General features: G+C 38.3%; 1 protein-coding gene across 1 annotated transcript in view; it reads left to right on the top strand.

Moving 5' to 3' along the window:
- Window positions 1-23,336, top strand: part of plekhh2 (pleckstrin homology domain containing, family H (with MyTH4 domain) member 2) — a 114,205-nt gene that overhangs the window by 35,873 nt on the left and 54,996 nt on the right. The window contains exons 3-9 of the mRNA XM_060831396.1: window positions 8,366-8,428; window positions 10,539-10,688; window positions 14,162-14,245; window positions 14,749-14,830; window positions 15,752-15,913; window positions 19,200-20,140; window positions 22,156-22,231. Coding sequence (XP_060687379.1) covers window positions 8,366-8,428; window positions 10,539-10,688; window positions 14,162-14,245; window positions 14,749-14,830; window positions 15,752-15,913; window positions 19,200-20,140; window positions 22,156-22,231 — 1,558 coding nt within the window. The remainder of the gene's footprint in view (window positions 1-8,365; window positions 8,429-10,538; window positions 10,689-14,161; window positions 14,246-14,748; window positions 14,831-15,751; window positions 15,914-19,199; window positions 20,141-22,155; window positions 22,232-23,336) is intronic.

Here is a 23,336-nt window from a genome sequence, read left to right as displayed (position 1 = left end):
TTTGTACCTACATATTTTTGCACCTAGGTACCTTGGTACCTAAGATGGTGCCATGTGTGGCAACATTATACACTTTTCACTGTACTTCTGTACTTGACAAGAAAATCTAAATCTAAAATCTTTATTTTAATGATATGGATGTTGTTGTCATAAATATGTAGGATTACATAGGATATTTGGCATAACAATTAGCCAACAGATGACGAACGACTTGACACCGACATTTTTACAAACCCACCGACTCCCACAGCTACCTGGATTACACCTCTTCCCACCCTACCTCCTGCAAAAATGCCATCCTGTATTCCCAATTCCTCCGCCTCCGCCGTATCTGCTCCCAGGAGGACCAGTTCCACCATAGAACACACCAGATGGCCTCCTTCTTTAGAGACCGCAATTTCCCTTCCCACTTAGTTAAAGATGCCCTCCAACGCATCTCGTGCACATCCCGCACCTCCGCCCTCAGACTCCACCCCTCCAACCGTAACAAGGACAGAACACCCCTGGTGCTCACCTTCCACCCTACCAACCTTCACATAAACCAAATCATCCGCCGACATTTCCGCCATCTCCAAAAAGACCCACCACCAGGGATATATTTCCCTCCCCACCCCTTTCCACCTTCCGCAAAGACTGTGCCCTCCATGACTACCTGGTCAGGTCCACGCCCCCCTACAACCCACCCTCCCATCCTGGCACCTTCCCCTGCCACCACAGGAATTGCAAAACCAGCGCCCTCACCTCCATCTAAGGCCCGAAAGGAGCCTTCCATATCCATCAAAGTTTTACCTGCACATCCACCAATATCATTTATTGTATCCGTCGCTCCTGATGCGGTCTCCTTACATTGGGGAGACTGGATGCCTCCTAGCAGAGCACTTTAGGGAACATCTCCGGGACACCCGCACCAATCAACCATACCACCCTGTGGCCCAACATTTCAACTCCCCCTCCCAGTCTGCCAAGGACATGGAGGACCTGGGCCTCCTTCACCACTGCTCCCTCACCACCAGACACCTGGAGGAAGAATGCTTCATCTTCTGCCTCGGAACACTTCGACCCCAGGGCATCAATGTGGACTTCAACAGTCTCCACATTTCCCCTTCTCCCTCTTCCCCCCCCCCCCCCACCTCACCCCAGTTCCAAACTTCCAGCTCAGCATTGCCCCCATTACTTGTCCTACCTGCCTATCTTCTTTTCCACCTTTCCACTCCACCCGCTGCACTCACCCCCCCCCCCCCGACCTATCATCTTCATCCCCTCCTCCACTCACCTATTGTACTCTATGCTACTTTCTCCCCACCCCCACCCTCCTCTCACTTATCTCTCCACCCTTCAGGCTCTCTACCTGTATTCCTGATGAAGGGCTTTTGGCCGAAACGTCGATTTTACTGCTCGGATGCTGCCTAAACTGCTGTGCTCTTCCAGCACCACTAATCCAGAATCTGGTTTCCAGCATCTGCAGTCATTGTTTTTACCCAGTGGTTAGTACCACTGCTTCACAGCGCCAGAGACCCGGGTTCAATTCTCTCCTGAGGCAACACTCTGTGTGGAGTTTGCACATTCTCCCCGTGTCTGCGTGGGTTCCCTCTGGTTTCCTCCCAGAATCCAAAAGAAAATGTGCAGGTTAGGTGAATTGGCCATGTTAAATTGCCCGTAGTGTTAGGTGAAGGGGTAAATGAAGGGGAATGGGTCTGGGTGGGTTGCGCTTCGGCGGGTCAGTGTGGACTTGTTGGGCTGAAGGGCCTGTTTCCACACTGTAAGTAATCTAATCTATGTAAGTAATCGAATCTAATCTAATCTATTTCATCCAACCAATCTGTAATAATGTTTCTGTTCCACTTGAACTTCCTCCAAAACTTTTCTCATGAAAAAATGTAACATTGTAACAATCCATTTCTTTCTCCCTCATATATATCTTTGTAATTTCTTTACATCAGCTGCTCGCTACAGTAGCATGTTTCACATTTTTGCCCCTATTTGGCTGAAGTTCCTTCTGAATTTCCTATTGGCTTCCTTGGAGATTATCTTGTACTGATGGCCTCTGGTTATGCTCTTCCCCAGAAGAGGAAAAATTCTCTATGTATCTCCTCCAACAAAACCTTATGACATTTTAAAGAGCTCAATTAGGTCACTGTTCAGAGATTTTGTCTCAAGAGAAACAATCCAGCCTGTCAATTCTTTCCTGATATGTATACTTGTGTATTTCTGGTATTATCCCTGTATATTGTATCTGCACTCTTTCCTATGCCTCTATATCCTTCTCGTAGTATAATGATAGAACCACAGGGGTCTAATTATGGGGTCTACCTAAGGTTTAACATTGGTTCAGCATAATGTACCTACTATTCAATTTTATCCCTCTAAAAATGAAAAAAAAGTGTTTTATAATGATGTGCATTTTATAAAGCCTTGCTAACTTGTGACACAACCTTTAGTGATTACAGTATTTGTGCTTGGAGATTTCTCTTGTTACTCCACCCTACTCAGATTTACATCTTGCAAGTAATAAGTGATCTACTTAGTCTTCCTACCAAAACGAGCTTGCTCATGTTTATTTGTGCTGAACTTCATTTGCCAATTATTCACCAATTCTGAAAGTTTATTAATATTGTACATAATTTGTAACTTTTTAAACTAATTTCATCTTGTGTGAATGTTCCAATGATTAATTTTTGTATCTGTAAAAATATAATTTGAAGTAAATGGATTCAATAATATTTTACTTCGTGATTTACAATTGTGAGAATCCTTCAATCTAATTGGTTACTTACCCTGCTTGATGGTATCCTTGTTGATGGGTGCCTGAAGATTGCTTTGTGTGAAATTCAAATGCACATCAGGAAAAGGACAATCTGTGGTATTGAAATTGTTAGACCCTTGTGGGCAACTTTCTTCAAAGACAGCAATGAATGCTATTACTCTGCCATTGACTACAAAATCTAACTTAACAATAATCATTATTTATATCAGATCAAGCCTATTTGCTTTGAGAAGAGTACAAAATAAATCATGACTATATAATGTATCACAGTGAAAGTTCATTATTAGTTTAATTGTTTGTTTGAATTTCAACAATAGATACTTGTTGTTTAGATTCCATTATTTGAAAGGTATTGCTTGAATATAAAGTGTGAAAAAAGGATCTTTTTAATTTAGCAAACCATCAAAAAGAAAGCATTTTAAGATTATAATGTGTGCATGTTAGCATTAATCTAAGGCAAATCCAGTGGGTGGTATTATTTGTGTTTCATAATTTGCTGATTCTAATATATGTTGTACAGATGTAGCCTCCAGTGTCATTGCAACAGCTGTCTAAACATCATTTTATTTAGTGTGATGTGCTGCAATGAAGACAATATCAGAATTGATGACACAAACCTAATGTTCTTAGCATGTTACTGAGAACATATTCCTCAAATTAGGTGCAAAATAGAATTTGTTCATGTTCACATCTGACTTATTTCAATAATGAGTTATTGTTTGGTAGTAGAAAACTTGAGCATTGTTAAAGAAGCACTTTTTATAAAGACTTTTCACCTTCAGGACATTTGCTAGAATACTAATGTAAAGGGGAAGAGAAAGAGTGCTGATTAGTTGGCAAATGGATTCTAATTGGTAAAGATGTTGCCATACAAAACATACCAATTAAATGTCATTAATCATCAGTTAGAATGCAGAATGAATCTGACTTGATATACTGTATATTGAATTGTTTAGTTGTTAGTTAACATGGTGGGTAATCACTGAAACATAATCACAAGTCTACAGATATTATTTAACAACCGAACAAAAGAAAGAAAACAAACAAATCAAGCGAATTAAAGTACGGTTTGAAGGATCTTAAAAGAACCATTTAAAAAAAGTTTTGAATTGTTTCCCAATATTCTTTAGTACATACTCTAGTATAGGGAAATTATGTCCCTATCTCAACGTAGCACCTGCTAAAGTGACGCCTTCCAGTTGCTCTTTATTGAGCTGGAGAGACCATTTTACAATTCCTCTCCATGTCTGATGGCGTAAATCTTTCACAATTCTCATTGTCTAAACTTTAGCAATCCTAACAATCCGAAGATTTCTATCCTAAATGCTCCCACCTCAGAAATTTCACAAACTAGAATACAAACACAGCTGCAGCAATAACTGGTTTCCTCTGAATTGAAATGAACAAAACAGACTCCTGCTAGGTTAGAAACTAAGAACTTGCTTTTGAATACAACTATTAATTCCTTTCAACTAAGAATCTGGTGTTTTCTAAACCAAACTGAAAACAAATCTCATACGTTAATGTGCTTATGCTGCTTGTCATAAACCCATTAACACTCCAAGCCATTGATTGCAGATGCATCCACTCACATGTCTCTTGGAACTGGTGCATTTAGGTCACTGCTCCACAATGACTTTTCTGACTTCAAAGTAAGAACTTCATCTCCATATTCTTTAAATCAATCCAACTTCCAAAAATGATAACATATTTTAAGTGCTTTTCATCAAAATGGTGGCACGTCTACTAGTCAGAGCCCATTTGCTGACCACTCAGCACTGTCTTCTCAAGCAATATAAATGTTTTTCCCCTTTTATATTGTTTTTCATGAGCAAGCCCTGATGAGAGTAAACAGAGAAGCACTGACAAAATGTCATTTTTTTTCAAGAATACTATTTTTTGGTGTAATGCTTTCCCAACGATTGTGGACCAGACCAAACCCCCTTAAAATATATTAAGAAAAAAGCCTAGACCTAAATTTTTTCATATTTCTAAATGTAAATGAAAAGTGTTGTGTTCTGGATACAATTTGATTAGTCAAACTATCAGACTTTAAACAAAATACACTTTACTTTTACACTCTCTACTTAAAATACAAACAAAAGAATGAAGAATTGAAATAACTTAACTCTACTGGAAACTTAACAGAATAATAGATTATATAATTACTAAACATCAACTATTCAAATATAATAACATCCCATAAATAAAGGCAAATTCAGTAAAATAGTCTCACTTCACTTCTCCAGTCGAGGAAGACAGAACATCAGGGAGGGAACTCGAGCATTTTGCTGTAGCAAGGAGAGATGTATAGCAGTTTCCAAACCTCAACAGCTACTGAAAGTTAAACTAAAATTCTGGTTTTTTGGCAACTTGACCCCACCCCTTCATGCTGCTTCAATTAAAGTCATAGAGTCATAGAGATGTGCAGCATGGAAACAGACCCTTCGGTCCAACCCATCCATGCCGATCAGATATCCCAACCCAATCTAGTCCCACCTGCCAGCACCTAGCCCATATCCCTCCAAACCCTTCCTATTCATATACCCATCCAAATGCCTCTTAAATGTTGCAATTGTACCAGCCTCCACCACTTCCTCTGGGAGCTCACGTACCACACTCTGTGTCAAAAAGTTGCCCCTTAGGCCTCTTTTATATCTTTCCCCTCTCACCCTAAACCTATGCCCTGGACTCTCTGATGCCAGGGAAAAGACTTTGCCTATTTTCCCTATCCATTTCCCTCATCATTTTGTAAACCTCTATAAGGTCACTCCTCAGCCTCTGACGCTCCAGGGAAAACAGCCCCACCCTGTTCAGCCTCTCCCTATAGCTCAAATCTTCAACCCTGGCAACATCATTGTAAATCTTTTCTGAACCCTTTCAAGTTTCACAACTTCTTTCCGATAGGAAGGAGAACAGAATTGCACACAATATTCCAACAGTGGCCTAACCAATGTCCTGTACAGCCACAACATGACCTCCCAACTCCTGTACAAAATACTCTGACCAATAAAGGAAAGCATACCAAACGCTGCCTTCACTGTCCTACCTACCTGCGAACCACTTTCAAGGAGCTATGAACCTGCACTCCTAGGTCTCTTTGTTCAGCAACACTCCCTAGGACCCTACTATTAAGTGTATAACTCTTGCTAAGATTTGCTTTCCCAAAATGCAGCACCTCACATTTATCTGAATTAAACTCCATCTGCCACTTCTCAGCCCATTGGCCCATCTGATCAAGATCCTGTTGTAATCTGAGGTAACCCTCTTCGCTGTCCACTACACCTGCAATTTTGGTGTCATCTGCAAACTTACTAACTGTACCTCTTATGCTCGCATCCAAATCATTTATGTAAATGACAAAAAGTACAGGACCCAGCACCGATCCTTGTGGTACTCCACTGGTCACAGGCCTCCAATATGAAAAACAACCCTCCACCACTATCCTCTGTCTTCTACCCTTGAGCCAGTTCTGTATCCAAATGGCTAGTTCTCCCTATATCCCATGAGATCTAACCTTGTTCCAACTTTAATGAAAAACAAGGTCTCATAAGCTGTTTATTTTATGGGTTTGGAACAGACCAAGTTACAGTATCGTCACGCCAACTGATGATGACAGTCTTCTTAATTGCAGATCTCATAGCTGTTTTATGTGGCAGAGTATCTTTTACAGAAAAGATATTCACCCTCTGAGGTAAATAAATTCATCTTTGTCTCAAATCTAACTGGCCGATCCCTTAGCCCAAGACTATGACTTCTGGATTTAGACTATCCAGCCTGAAGAAACAGCCTCTTAGCATCTAACCTTCCCAGTCCTCTAGTCAACCTGAGTTAGAACCTTCATGAAGAAATTAAGAAGATATTGTCAGGGAGGACTTTTCCAATCTGAAGCCATGTTAACTACTGTTTAGTTTGTTCAAGTTGTATAGCTATCTTTCAAGTTTACTCTTGATAATTGCTTTGTGTCATTGCACATAGAAATAGTCCAGGGAAGAATCCTGGATGCATGCTAAAAAGCATTAGCCACTCTGACTGTATGCATTATATTTGTTCCAGTTTTTCTTGGAATGGTTTAAAAAATGATTATTACCATACTGTTGCGTAGTTCCTTGAACTATCTCCAATCTCTACCTCCATCTCATCTCAATTGATCAGTGATCTGAAAGACATACCAGGAACTATATCAATTATTTTTCTATTAATGGATTACACTAGATTACTGTAATAATCTGAAAATTACTATTTTCATTTTTTATATTCAATATATATTTTTATGTTTTGCTTATCATAATGAAGAAGAAATCCAAAGTGGAATTTACATCTGTAACATTGATGCTTCAACTGCTGTATGGAACGACAGAATCAATAGTGCATATGCTGGCCATTAAGTTCAGGCCAGGTGTACGTGTACAACCATTCCTGATGTCTTTCTGGTCAGTAGCAGAAATTCGCGATAGTAGAGTCAATTATTAACACTGCTACTAGATCATTACTTTTCTTCCCTGTGTAATCAGGAATATCAAGACGCCAAACCACTCCAACCTTATGCTACATCTCTTTTATCATTTTTATCACAGTTATTCATAATTTTAACATTCCAATTCTGTTTTCAAAATGTTCTGATTTTATATAAATTCTATTTATTATTTTGCTTTCACTATCTCTGCAACAAATAGTCATGAATTGAACAATAAAGCACACTAACATTTAGAAATTTATAATTTGTTAGATCTCTACAAAAAATGGCTTGCATTATTCAAAGCTGACCCCATTTTATGAATAATCATTTTATCTATGACATGAATCTGCCAACTTTTAAGAAAGCTGCAATTGTTCATCACTAAAAATTGTACGGTATGGGTGAGAGGGGAGCTCTAAAATCATTTAAACTAGTTCCAATGCTATACTTCTGCAGTGTCAGAATTTGGAGACATACTTCATTAACTCCCTTTTATGTTTTACACTCCATTGCCAGCCACACTCTATTCTGCAGAACTACTGCATTGTGAAGCAGTTCTGTGTATTACTTTGTTATGTTATAGAGTGGATTTAAAGCACAGTGTTTGCTTACCACCAGCAGCACTTCTGAAAGCATAGGGGGGAAAAAAAGAGGATCCCTCAAAGTGGTACTCCATTCAGTGGGAAAAAGTAGTACTGCCTCACATGTACTGAAATGCAGTCTCCAAAGTTGAGCTCTGTGGAACTGCTTTCAGTACTTTCATAAAATGCAGGCTTTAATTTTTAAAAGTTACTTAATTTCAACCTTGAATAATGCCTGAAAAATATAATTATATATAGCCTGAATTGCCAAATAGAAAAATAATTGGCATAGTTCCTGGTATGAAATGCCAAAACGCAACTACATTTAACACATAAACTGGTAACATTGATTTATGTGTTTAAAAAGTTATCTTGAACCATATGCTACAAACATTTTTATAAGTGTTGGATTATTCAATTTTCCTTTCCTGACTCTATCAGTATCCATAAGTTTTCTCCTGCGGAAAATAAACCACCAATATTTCTAAACAATTTTAGGAAGTGTCAATAGAATTAATATTGTAGCTACCTTCACATTTTAATGTGTTTTCTGCTTTCCAGATGCAACAGTTGGAAAGACAAGTAATTGATGCCAACCGTCGTGCTGAGAAGGCTTACCAGCAGGTGGTGTATAAGCAAACATACCTCTTCCTCACCTATGGCATAGATTATGTTGTATCGTCACGGACTTTAAGTGTTACAGCTTTATGCTTAACATGATTATTTTTGCAAGCATACTACGACTATCTGATGCAGGAATGGTTGACTTAGGTGAGAAATAACACTGGTGTTTTAGAAACAAGTCTGCATATCTGATTTGGAAAAATATTTCGCCCTGAATCTCTCAGTCCGCCAATTAACAACTGTTCTTGATTAAGGCAAACCAAAATTAAAAAACTACCCTCACTTATAACTCTCTCATGGATCCATCTTACTACAGCGTACACTGATGACACCAAGCGTTTATCACTCCTGACATCCATTTGGATTGGTCTAGATTGTCCATGTGAGCTTAACATTCTGTTTGCTCTGCTCTTAAACATTTGATTAGCCAAATGCACACTCTTGTTCCTTCTAATCCCACAAGGAAACTTAAAACACTTGCTATAATCTTCTGATCCCTAATTCTCCTCTTGTTTAACCTCACCTGGAAACAATTATTACACATATTTAGACAAAGGCAGTAATTATTACCTTTCTATTCCTGGAGTAAGACAACACAAAATGGCAGAAGTACTCAGTGTGTCAGACACCATTTGTAGAGAGGAAGAAAGTTAACAGGCAGAATCTTATAAGGGTCTGAGCAATGTGGCATATGGCAAGATTTGTGATTGAATCAGATAAGAAATCTGGTGATGTCAGTCTCGACATCTGGAGTTTTTCACTCCATTTTTTATGTTTCTTCCAAATGGTGTGACAAATTTCTTGTTCGGCAGGGGTGAATTGCCAATTGAGCAGTTTATTGCTGGTTTTATTGATGATCACCCAGCTCACCTTGTTTATAACTTGGCATGGATACTAGAGCATCTGCAGGCACAGCCCATGGGCACTGGCCACATGCAGCCCATATGTGTCAGCCTCTAAGAACTCGAGTGACACGTGTCCGTCCTATCTACAGGAAGCTTCTGCACTTCAATACTGTACCTTGGGCTGCACCAGCAACGATCATTGTAATGCAGAAGCACTGTGCACTTAGCTCATGGTCCAGATCAGTCCAAATCTGTGTCCAAAACTCATTGCTTGCTGACAAAGGGCACATTCACTCTCAGCCTAGCCAGCAAAGCATCCCTGCATTTGCCTGCCTTTTTGCATTTCATCCCCTCACCTTTAGCTGTGCTCTGTCCACATTCTGGAAACATTGCAATTTGGCGATCTGTAACAGGTCCTCCCAGCCAGTGTAGCTCACTTCCTATGCTGAGGAGCTTGATCTAAGACAGTAAGATAAACACTTTCAAGTAATTATACTTAAAAGACTATGGTTCTCAAGATTTACGACATGATGTACTGTAGCAGTATTTGACATCTATTTTCGGCATTCTGGTTTCTATGATTGCTGTTTAGCTATCTGCTCGCTAGCGGGGAAAGAAGAGAAATGTTTGAGATGAAAACAGAAATTAGAAGGAGAGAGAAAAATTTTGGAGGAAAGTGTAACACAAAAGTGAAGGGAAAATTGTGGCCATCACCATTTGTATTGAGAAGGAGTTGCTTACATTTTAGACCATTTTCTTTGTCTTCTTAGTATTTTTAAACTTGTCTGCAGATAATTAATCATTTTACTGTGCTGCTATAATAACAGAGCGTTAGACGTAAACAGATACAAACCAACAAAACCAAAGTATTAGTAAAAGAACTGCAAGTGGTGATTAAGAAACAACAGCTGCAAACATTTGCTTCCCACCTGGTTACAAAGGGAAAATATTACTAAGCAGTTGAGTGAAGTCATTCTTTAAAATGTGATGATTTCATTCAGGAAGATCAGTGTCTGGATTTTACTTTGGCATGGAGCTATAGCACATTAAAATACTAGGAAATAACTGTCCAATTGAGATGTTACTGGAATTTGAGATCAGAAGTGAAATCTCTCATTCGGACAGCAGAGTTTTGCCATGAGTTAGCAGGACTAGCCAACCTTCCTGAAATGGCTTCTCAACAGCAGCAATGGCTGCTGCGTTTTATAATTCATTTTATGAAGAATTTTATTGCATTTCTTTTGTGCGTGGTTTTTTGTTCCTAGGTTTGTGTCATGGAAGAGAAGCTAAAAGTAGCCAACATCCAGACTGGTGAATCAGAGAATAAGCTGTTTAAGAGCTGTCAGGAGCTGGAAACTCTTATACTAGAAAAAGATGATATCATACAACGTTTAGAGCTACAGCTGGATGAACAGGTTAGCTATCATTACTTCAAATTCTAAATGAATAGCTTGTTACTAAATACTTAGAAATGTACATTGCTTAAATATGAAATACTTTTTGATTTTATAAACTGAATAGCTTTTTTTAAATTACGATCCTTTTTCTCTAGGCGAAAGTGTGGACTGCAGATGCTGAAGACCAGAGTCAAGAGTGTGGTGTTGGAAAGTACAGCAGGTCAGGCAGCATCAGAAAAGCAGGAAAATTGACATTTCGGACAAAATTCCTGATGAAGGGCTTTTGCCTGAAATGTCGACTTTCCTTCTTCTCTGCTGCCTGGCCTGCTGTGCTTTTCCAGCACCACACTCTTGACTCAATTTTCTGCATTCAATCTCAACATTTATATTTCTTTAATGCTTTCAATGTAATAAAACATTCTAAGGTGCTTCACTGAAGCAGTATAAAACAAAAAATATGACGCAGAACCACAGAAGGATGTATTGGGTAAGATAACCAAAAATTTCTTTAAGTGTAGCTTTAAAGGTGTGTCTTGAAGGAGGAAAGGAAGTTAAGGTGGTAGAGAAATGTAGAAAGAGAATTCCAGAACCTAAGACCTACACAGCTGAAAGGACTGCCAACAATGGTGGCTTAAAATTGGGTTACACAAGACCAGAATTAGATGAGTCAGACTATCTTGGAAAGTTTGCTGGCTGGAAGAGATTCCAGCAATGGAGAAAGGAATTTGAAAACAAGAATCAACATTTAGTTTTGAATGGAAGGCAATGCTAGTCAGCTACTGTGGGATGCTTGGTGAACACAGTTGGTGAAAATGACAATAGGCAGCAGAGCTTTACATGGCCTCAAGTCTAAGGATGGTAAAATGTGGGAGGCCAGCCAAAAATGGATTGGAATAGCTTAGAGCTAACAAAGGCGTGAATGAAGGTGTCAACAGCAATTGATACGTGACAGGACAAAAACGGGTAATATTGCAGTGGTAGAGAAAGACACCCTCATAATGGCTTGGAGATATGGTCAAGAAGTTCAGCTCTGTCAAGACACCAGGATTGCAAATTGTCTGCTTAAGTTTCACATAGTATGCAGGGAGTAGGAAGAAGTCTGTAGCGTGTGTAAGAATTTGGAATGGGGACATTATTTAATTAGCAGAAATTTATGCTAATTTTTTACTGGATGTTAAATAAGCGGTCTAATAATTTTGCCAAATAGAGAATTCAAGGAAGATGGGGAAGAGTTTTTTTGGCAGCAGGATTTCCTGCCTTGCTACTCAGTTGTGCAGATCACATCCAGACTGATGCTTTCTGCCATGTTCATATAATGATCTGAGGTACATTAATTGATTGGAGGCAGGACTTTTGTCCCTTAAGTGGGAAGAAATCCCCACATAGCTACTGGCCAATCAGATTGACTGGCAGCTCTGGCAATCTAATAGCAACACTGGGTGCAAGTGGCCACTTCTGGGACTGCAAGTTGTCCCACCAGTCTAAGTTTGTGCTGTCTATTCGCACAGGAATAGATGAGTGAGAGTCTCATAGCAGTAAAAGATTGGAGGCCCAGGAGGAGGGGTAGTAGAGGTCTTGGTTAGGAGAAATTTCTCCAGACAAGTTGCCACTGAATTCTGCAGCCTCCTACATGAAGTCATATTGCTTCTGGGCCCGAATGGGCATGTTTGGTCTTTGAATGTTATAAAGCTGTCTAATTTAAACAATGAATTTATAATATCATTGATTTAGGGGGTGTGTGTGTGTGTGTGTATTAGACTTTTTAGAAAGATCATTTTTCAAGCAAAGCGCACTGACTTCAACAGCATCAATATTGCATTTGCAAAGAACAACCTGATAGAATCCAATGTGTCTGCAGCTTCCAGTGAAAAGTCACATGACCCAGTTTATGGGTGAGGGAGAAAAAATTGTTTAAACAGAGATAGTTGCAAAGAACTTGACATGTGGTCAACAGCCTTTGGTTTGCTCACTTCCTCTGAAAACCTCTTACCAAAGTTTTAGTTGAAAATCCACTGGAAGTCCTGATCACCACAAATAGAGGATTCTTAAAGGCAATGTCTGAATCTACACACAATCTCCAAAAAAGAGATTTCAACCAGCCATAACTGATCCAGTAAAAAACACCATTGCCATTAGCTTGGGTGAAAGTTACTATGGCTACAGACTTGGATTTGGTCCTTCTGCAAATATGATTTTTTTTAGCTTGACTGACTTGTTTCTGATGCTGTGCTAAAGACAGGCTGTTTCCTGTCTTTTTAAACTCGCATTGTGTCGTAGCCAGTAGAGACGTGGAGACAAGGAAATTAATTAGTTCATCCTTCCTAACTGGTGATCATAACAGTGAAAGTCAACATTACAGAATGGAAGAGTGAATGTTTCTCAAATTCCTTAATCTACTATTCATCAAGTCACTGGCCCTGGCAAAGACATTCTCGATCATTCTCGATGGAACCTAGAAATTAGAATGAAAAGACTCTGGTGTACGCTGCAGTGGCTAGCTTCTTTCTTTCTAGTCACAGACGATACATGTATTACCATGAGAACATCAGGAGACCAGCCAGAAGTATTTGTAAACAGGAAAGGGTTTCATTTCTTTAAGCAGCTACTTAGTCATCATCAATGTAGAGTAATGCACATCTGGGCCAAGTTTCCAGGCAACTGTCATGGTTCTCTCGTTCTGCTCCAATAAACCATCTTTACTCAACATGACACAAAATATGAGAGATTGATTACAGGGGATCAAATGCCACCCTCCACGAATTGCATATGACAAGCCTCCATCATCCTTTCTTGTCTGTCAAGATGAGGTACAAATTACCATGGGATCACCAAAGTGATCAAGCAGACAACTGAGGCCTTGAACTAAGCATGGAGTTAAAACCACCTGTGTGCTGTGTGTGCTGCAAGAGTGTGCTGCGTCACAACCACCTGATGAAGGAGCAGCGTTCTGAAAGCTACTGCTTCCAAAAACACCTTGGACTATAACTTGGTGTTGTGTGATTTTTAACATTTTGTATGCTGGTTTACCAAATGAGCTTTTTTTGGGAGGAACTTTAATTCTGTTTTGATAAGATAGCAAGTTGAAGGAGGTGTGAACCAAATACATGTCTGGGTGACAAGTCTAAGCAATGTAATCAAATAGAATCCAAAAATACAACTGACTCTGATTAAATTTTAATATGTTATATACCAATGGTAATCTAATTTGAAGAAGATAATTAATTATGCACTTTGTTAAACCACTCGGGTCTGAGAGCTTGCCACATAAACTTGTAAATAAATAAATACCTACTTACTCCCGTACATGCTATTGAATATAATTAAAGATAGATATGTGAAACTACTTTCTCATCTAGCTTTGTCATATGTTAAAAGATTTTATAGCATATATGTCAAGATTACTGTGGTTTGATTATTTCTATTCATGTGTTGTGTTGCACTGAAGTTATCACATATCCACAGAAAGTTAACAGTAAGTATTTGATTTTCAGAAGCACCTGCGGATGCAGGAGGCCAAAATAATAGAAGAGAAAGCAGCTAAAATCAAGGATTGGGTGACAATGAAACTTCAGGAGGTACCTTAATGTTGCTAATGCATGTTTATAAGAGAAAGAAGTTCAACATTTTGAATTAGTTGTAGAATTTGTTTTGTTTTTTATTTATTTCTCCTACTCTTGGAAATTTTAAGCTGCAAAACAAATCTTTATGCCTTTTAGATGCTTTTGTTTGGAAAAATGTATTCCAAACTGCTCATTATAAAATATAAAATTATTGTTAAGTCCATTGAACAAAATCCTCCGAAAAAGTTTAAACGCATACACAATAATTACTTGCATTTGTGTAATATTTGTATAAACTCATTCAGGTGGCTATTCTATCTATTGTTAGAAGCATACCTAGAATGTAGTTGTATTTACAATCTTAGTTTTCCAGAAGAAAGAAGTTAAATTAACATTATGTAATATAATTTTTGATGAGTGTTTTCAGTAGACCATAGGTTCTTATCTTAATTTTCTGTTTTAATGTGGAGTGGTATATGTAATTTAATACCACATTTATATCCTCTCTCTGCTCATAGCTTGAAACGGAAAATCAGAGTTTTAAACTTACTAACCAGCAACAGGTGGAACACATTCAGATCCTTCAGACCAAATTACAAGGTTAGAGCCAAGATTTTCCAACATATTCATGATTTACTGAGTAAATTCAGTTATTTACTGTGACTACAACAAGTGAATTCTTACAAGGGTGATTGCTCTACACATGTGTATCATCTATTTCCCCTCCGTTCTCGACTGAAACAGTTGGGCTGGAACTACAGTCGTCCTCATGCTAAAATTAAGTTTAAATGAATGACAGATTTACCTAAGAAGCTCATTTTCCAATTTAGGAATGTGAAAACCAGCACAATGCAAGTGCAAATGCAATGCCACCAAAATATTGGACTGCTGAGTCTCCCCTCCAAAACTACCTTCCTTTGGTTTTTCTGTTGCATCATGGTGCAGAATATTGATTTTCCCGTTGGGAAGGCAATTTCTGCAGTTTAGTCTTTGTGAATGGAGATGAGCAAGGGTCCAAAACCATTTTCCTCTGTTTGTTTTCATAATGTCCATTTTCCACATAAATAAGTCCTAGTATGTACAATAGTGTGACATAATGTCCTTCTCTCACCTATGCTGGGTCAGATCAGATCCATTGGAGTAGAGGAAACTTTTCTTTACAATTTAATCCATTATTTGCAACAGAAATAAAATCAGTTTTGCACTGCAGTCAGAAATCATCTAGAGCAATGCTTAGGTAACTAGTAACAAAAACAGAAATTGCTGGAAAATCTAAGCAGGTGTGGCAACATCTGAGTAGAGAAATCAGAGTTAATGTTTTGGGTCCTGAAATTCTTCCTCAGAACTGGGAACGTAAGGTTCTCAAAATCAGAAATGTTAACTCTGACTTCTCTCCACAAATCCTGCCAGACCTGCTGAAATTTTCCAGCAATTTTTTTGTTTGTTTGTTTTTGATTTCCAGCATTTGCAGTTTGTTTGGCTTCTTAAATAACCAGTTTTTGGGTGGCTGCTATCTTTTAGCTCTAACAGGGAATCGAGGACAAAAAACATCATCTGACTTGAGCAAAACATCAGGGGAAGCACAACGGCTCAGCAGCCTAACTTTTGGATATTTTAAAGGAAACCCCAGAAGTCTACAGCAGAATACCCTTGAACCAGAGTCACTGAACATAAAGTTTACAGGTGGGTGTGGAATCCTGTAAATCAATTAATCAATAAAATTGATTATGTCAACTGGTAAATCCTGCCACATTCATGAGTTTAAATACATTGTCAATATTTCGCTTATGAAGTGAACAGACTTTATTTCTTTCTTCTTTTTAAATGTTTTCCTTCTCAAGACTTGTTTTAAAAAAAGACAGTATTGAATTGAGAGGGTGCATTGTTTACATTCTTTCTAGAAATCCAAAAAAAAGCAACAGGAAGAAACTGAATTAAAGTGCAACGTTAATTTATATTTTGCACTGTTCACTACCATTTATAAAGGCACCAACAAGAGGACAATATCATTGGTGTTTTTTAGCATTCATCATTTATGTAAAACAAGAAAATTAAGACGTTGCTTTGCATTAATACATAATTCAATAAATCTATAATTCTATCAATAATGAAAGCTGGAGTTCTTGTCAGAAAAGTAATGTGGCTAAATTTATAGACATTAAGATAGCATATTAAAGATGGAGAATGCTATTGATCATTGGTAGAAGAACTTAGATTGCTTACGAAATGAACAGGAAATTGGAAAGTTACGTTTATTACTGACGATATAATGTGAAAAGCAACGAGAGATATATGAGTAAATGTATGAACAGGGAACAAGGATTAGGCAATTCGGCCCCTCCAGTCTGCTCCTCCATTTAATATGCTCAGGGATGATCTCACCTTGGCCTCCATTCCACTTTCCTACCCTTTAATCCGTTATAATTAAAAATCTGTCTATTTAGTTTCCCAGCATCCACCATACTCAAGGGTATTGAATTCCACAGATTCATGATCCTTTTAAGAGAAATAATTCCTGTTCATCTCTGTTTTAAATCTGACACCACTCAGCATAAAGGTATGACCTCTCATTCTCTAAATTGTCCCACAACAGGAAACGTTCACTCTGTCATCTTTATCAGTCTCCAGATAGGCCATCAGGCCCTTGGAGCTTGGTTTCTTTAAATCCCAGTAGTTTCCTCAGTACTTTTTCCCTCATGATCATTTGAAGTTCCTCCTTTTGTAAAATCTCTGTATTGGGATGGTTTCAGTGGCCTCCACCATGAAAACTGAGGCAAAATATTGATTTAGTGTCTCTGCTATTCGTGTTCCCCATTATTAACTCCCCAATCTCATCCTTGAAGAGATCAACATTCCCTTTAGCTAGATTCTTCCCTATTACATACCTATAGAAGGTTTTGTTATTTGTTTTTATATTTTGCACTAGTCTTCTTTCATACTTAATCTTTGCTCTTTTTATTGCTTTTGTTTTAGTACTCTTTGGTCATTAAAAATTTCCAAATCTTCCAGCTTGCTACAGATCTTTGCAATATGGAATGCCTTAATATTTGCCCCTATGTTATCTTTAACTTCCTTGCTTAGCGATGGATCCTTTTTCCCCCTCTTACAATCTTTCTTCCTCTCTAGAATATGTATTAGTGGGAAAGATATAAATATCTCCTTAAATATCTGTCACTGCTTATCAAGTGCCTTACCTTTTAGTCTTTCTGCCCAGTTCAGTTGGGTCATATCTGTCCTCATGTCTACTTAATTACCGAGCACCGGAATATTAGTATGCAATTCAAATTTCTTGTCCTTTTAAACTAAATTTGAAATTCCAACTTGCAAATGATCACTCTTCCTTAGAGGATCTTTGACTATGAGATCGTTAACTAGTGCTACCTCATTATATAATACTAAATCCAAAATACCTGATCCCTGGTTAATTCCCCAACATTTTGCTCCAAGAGACAACTTCTAATACACTGTGTGAACTCTTTCTGTCCCCCTTATCCCCACTCAGTCAACCCTGACCAATTTGATTAAACCAATCTAAATGCCTACTAAAATCACCCATGATTATTGTACCTTTCTTACAAGATCCCAATGTTTCCTGGTTTCTAATATGGAACTACTATTAGGGAACTTGTACGTTACTCTCACTAAAGATTTATTTCCCTTGGCTATTTCTTGTTTCTAGATTTAAAAAAAATATTTCTTATGTTCAGTTTTGGTCACCCAGTTATTGGAAGAATATTATTAAGCTAGAGAGGGGTCAGAAGAGATTTACCAGGATGCTGCTGCCAATGGAGGACTTCACGTATAAGGAGAGGCAGGATAGACTGAGACTTTTTCACTGGAGCATAGGAGGTTGCGGAGTAACCTTATAGAGGTTTATAAAGTCATGAGAAGTATAGATAAGGTGAATGGAAGATGTCTTTTCCCTAGGGTGAGACATGTTTTTAAGGTGAGAAGAGAAAGACTTAGAGATATGAGAGGCAATTTTTAACAGAGTGATTTGCATCAAGAATGATCATCGAGAGGAAATGGTGGATGCCGGTACTGTTAGAACAATTAAAAGACATTTAAATAAGTACATGAATAAGAAATGTTTGGAGGAATATGGGCCAAGCACAGGCAGCTGGGATTAGTTTAGTTTGGAATTATGATCAGCACAGACTAGTAGGACCAAAAGGTCTGTTTCCATACTTTGTGACTCGATGACTCTACCCAACTTGTTTCCACATCTTCATCACCAAAGCCAAATCCATTTCTAGCTACAACACTGATCTCACCCTTTACTAACAATGCTACACCATCTCCTTTTTCTTTCTATCTATCCTTCCGAAACACACACAGTCAGGTTCAATTTTCAGACCAGGTGCCCCTGTAACCATGTCCCAGTAATCGCTCCAAATCAGAACCAGTTGTCTCTATTTGCATTGTTAACTCATTATAGATATTTTTAAATGCTACATTCTAATTGTCCTATTATTAATTTTCCCTACTTTTGAATGACTCCTTGGTGCTCTATGACATTGTATGGAGTGCAGTGAATAGAATTAGCACAAAGACACATTTGAAATAAATTTTAAGTTACATTACCTCAATATTGAAAGCATTAAAAAAAAGAATACAATGTTTGGGAGTGCACTTTGAGCATTGAAGCATAAATCTACATTGTTCTGCTGAAATTCTATCACTGGTTAGACCAACAGAGTATTCTGTTCACTTTTTGTCAGCATACTTCAGTTAGGAATTATAGGAAAATCTGACCTGGAATTGACTTCCTCTGATTTTCTGTCCCTCTCTATAGATCAGCAAAATGACTTCCTCAGTACTTTAGAAATTTCGAACTGTTTCATGCATGATTTCTCCAAACCTTCTGTCCAAAATAAAACCACACACTATTTTGGTCATATAACCCAATATACCAAGTGGCTTTAAAAAGATGGGCAAAATTTAGCTTGTGCAATTCTCTATTTTTCAGAAAATGAAATGAACAAGAAGCCACAAGTTAATTCTGTTCAAAATACTGGAACAGATCAAAGGGGCTTTGCTCAAAACCATTGTGTACCTGAACTACAAGATAGAAAAAGACTACAGATTTTAACAAAAGATGACACAACCTTTAAATCTTTAAATGATGGTAGTTCTGATGAAGAAGATGAGAGGAAAAAGCATCTAAAATCCAAATGTTTGTGCAACATCTCGAATCACATTGGGAGTGACACCTATTTGACAGCATCTGATGACAATAACTCTGCTTTTGATGATGAGAGTGCAATAATTCAGCAAACTGAACAAGAACAGCCCTTTCAAGCTGCAAATACTGAAACACTGCAAGTAGTGGATTATTTTCCAAGCATAATAATGAACTCTAAAACAATGATTAAAGGAATGGATCATGATACTTCTGCTGATGAGTTGAACAAGAAATTTGAATCCCAAAGACTAGATTCTTCATCATCATCCAGTGGAACAAATACTCCAAACCTAATTCTTACACCAAAGCATCTAATCCCTGTAACTACCACTAATGATCAGACCATGCAGTCCTCAATTGGGGCAAATTCATCTTCTAACCTAGCACCTCCAAGGTTACGGACTCCTAATGTATTTAATGTAAGCATGGCCAAATCAAAGAAACATTTTAGCCAACCACAATTAAGTACTGATCATCTGTTTGGCAGAAACCGAAATGCCATTAGTATGGTGAGGCCAATTTGTCATGAAGAGACGGACATCGATATCGATGAAGGTGGAGATGATATTCTGGAGAAAATGGAAACTGGCCTTGATGAGGAAATGTTTTTGTATGATTCATCTGAAGGACAAATTATAGAGGAGAAACCAGAAACCGGAGACACAGCGAGCAAAGTTTCCACCAGCAAGCCACCAACTCCTCCTCTACACAGATTCCCTTCCTGGGTAATACTAATTGCTGTGTTGTAGTGATAATTAAAAGTGCTTCCTTTGAGGAAATAAAAATATTGGCAGATGTTTTGAAAAGCTAATTTGATATTACGCTGATAGTCCTCACAGTAACAATAATTTTCCTGATCGCAAAGATTTCAATTGACTTGCATTAGGTTGGACCGGTGCATAGGCAACATGAACTTTTTCGAAGATCTGTTCATGTCTTTTTGGCAGTCACCCTACCAAAGCACAAAATTGAAGTAATCTTTATGCTTTGAAGGTGGTGTTCAAATTTATGGTTAATTTTGCTAGAGTAAGCAATGAGGAACTAAGTAAAGCTGATTGGCAAATGAACTGGAAATGACATGAGGAAAAATAATTTACCTACCAGTTTGTGATCTGGAATACATTGCCTGAAAGAGTAGTGGGAGCAGAATCGGTGGGTGGTTATTTATTGTAGGTGATTGTGATCTTATGCTATATTTGGCATGCTAGGTTTGCAGTGTTCTTTTTAACATTGCATTATGTTGGTGGAGATGGTGGTGTAGTGTTCATATCAATGGACTAGTAATCTAGAGGCTGAGGCAAATGTTCTGAGAATGTGTTCAAAACCTCACCAGTATCCAACACTAGTTAGTTCACTTCCCCTCATTCTGTACGTGGGTTTAGCATCTACAATTATCAAAGCAGTGCTTTGTAGTCCCCACAGGGCATCTGTGTTACTTCTCCACTTTACTGTGGGAGCTCCACTGCTAAATAGTGGAGAGGCAATGAGCACCACTTGTGAGGTAGAAAGTTTACCTCCTCATCATCAATTAACCTTCCTCTCCGTTTGAAAAGCTCAATTTAAACTAGGCCAACTTGTACTTATACAAATAGAAGTCATGATCGGTATGAGAATTTGAACTCTGCTTGGGAGAGTTGAATGTTGTTTGGAAGGTTCCCTTAACCTCTTAATCAATGCTAGCAAGATGAACTTTCAGAATCTCTAACATTGTGTTACATCAGCATTCATTAGTCACAGTTATTGGCAACACTTTCAAGATAGAATGACACAATCTGTTGAAGTATGTTGAATTATTGTCAGACAAATTGTACTATCATTTTGTACTAGAATGCTACTTTAAATCAGATGTCACAGTATCTTTTATTGCGAAGAATGCATGTTAGATAAAATGGAAAACACATTTCAATAAAATACAAAAATGTGATGAATTCCTTTATCTACTGCAAATTCCAAAATCATACTAAAAGTAATATTTGATTTGACAACACTAACACAAATAATAAATGCACAGTGTGGAAGATAATTAAGTTAAAAATCACAGAACACCAGGTTATAGTCCAACAGGTTTAATTGGAAGCACACTAGCTTTCGGAGCTATGCTCCTTCATCAGGTGAAGGAGCGTCGCTCCGAAAGCTAGTGTGCTTCCAATTAAACCTGCTGGACTATAACCTGGTGTTGTGTGATTTTTAACTTTGTACACCCCAGTCCAACACCGGCATCTCCAGAAGATAATTAAGTTATTGATGGGGAAGACCCTACATGCAGTCATTTATTTGTGCTTATGTTTCTCTTAACTGTGAGATATTAGTAAACCTTGAGAGGTACTTGTTTTGGAAGGGAAGTAAAATTAACTAAGGACCTTGCTAATATACATTAATAGGGTAGAATTGAAAGTTATTTGAAGGCAAAATCCAACCTACCCATGACACACCCACTAAAGTTCAATTAGCCTGCTGACCACTACATATCTCACCATCCTTCCGAAGAATGACCATGTAAATGAAGAATTAGAAGATTGTAGATGCTTCTGTTCTTTCATCCCAGTAAGTGTACATGTTATCACCAGAGAATGAAAACAAATTGAAGGAAAGTAATGGTCATTTCGCTTGCACCTTGTTCTGGAAACCAGATTCTCCTTGTATTTAGGGACTGACATGAAAGGTTTTTGGCTGATTTATAGCTCCAGAAATCTCTCAATACAGATATATTAAGAGCTGTTACTTTATCTTCTGCACCTAGGAAAACAGAATTTATGCAGTGGCCAAGTCAGGTATGAGGATGTCAGAGACTGTTTGTACGGACCCAAGTAACAAATGTGAGTTTTCTTATTTATGAGAGAGAGAGATGCTTACTGTTTAATGGACAAATCCATTCTGTATTCTTAAGGTCTAACCTATTGGTTTTGTTTCCAATGCTTTCCTTCCTTGACTTCTCTCTCTGCCTTTCTGGATATAGGCTATCAAACATATTCACTGGCTCAATATTGTCTTGTCTACATGTTCTCATGCTCTGGTTCCGGTAAAGACTGTATTCTTTAATCTAGTTCAGATGATGCCACCTTCCACACTAGTGTTCTATTATGTTCTTCTTTCCCTACAACTGAGAATTCCCTCCCACCATGGTTGTCAGCAAGGCCCTCCAGTGGAGCCTGTTTGAATTTCTATACTTGTGCTCTCAGCACTTTTCCTTTCAACATGATGGTGGGGCTCCCCTTTGTCCTCACCCTCCATTCCACCAACCTCAATGTTTTGGTGATCATCCTCTACCATTTTCATCATCTCCAGCATGATGCCTCCAAACACAGCTACTCCCAATAAAGTCATAGAGATATATAGCACGGAAACAGACCCTCCAGTCCAACTCGTCCATGCTGACCAGATATACTAAATGAATCTAGTCCCATTTGCCAGCACTTACCCATATCCCTTTTTAAACCCTTCCTAATCACATACCCATCTAGATGCCTTTTCAGTGTTGTAATTGTACCAGCCTCCACCAATTCCTCTGGCAGCTCACTCCATCCATGTATGACCCTCTGCGTGAAAATGTTGCCCCTTCGGCCCCTTTTAAATCTTTCCTCTCTCATCTTAAGCTTATGCCCTCTGGTTTTGGACATTTCCCCACCCTAGGGAAAAGGCCTTGTTTATTTACCGTATCCATGCCCCTCATAGTTTTATAAACCTCCATAATGTCACCTCTCAGCCTCTCCCTATAGCTCAACCCCTTCAACCTGGCAACATCTTTGTAAATCTTTTCTGAACCCTTTCAAGTTACACAACATCCTTCCTATAGCAAAGAGACCAGAATTGAATGCAAATTTCCAAAACTGACCTAAACAATGTCCTGTGCAGCCAAACCATGACCTCCCAACTCCTCTACTCAATGCACTGACCAATAAAGGAAAGCATATCAAATGCCAC

The sequence above is a fragment of the Hemiscyllium ocellatum genome, chromosome 10 (genome assembly GCF_020745735.1).
Source record: "Hemiscyllium ocellatum isolate sHemOce1 chromosome 10, sHemOce1.pat.X.cur, whole genome shotgun sequence".
NCBI lineage: Eukaryota > Metazoa > Chordata > Chondrichthyes > Orectolobiformes > Hemiscylliidae > Hemiscyllium > Hemiscyllium ocellatum.
This window is presented reverse-complemented; position numbering and strand designations above follow the sequence as displayed.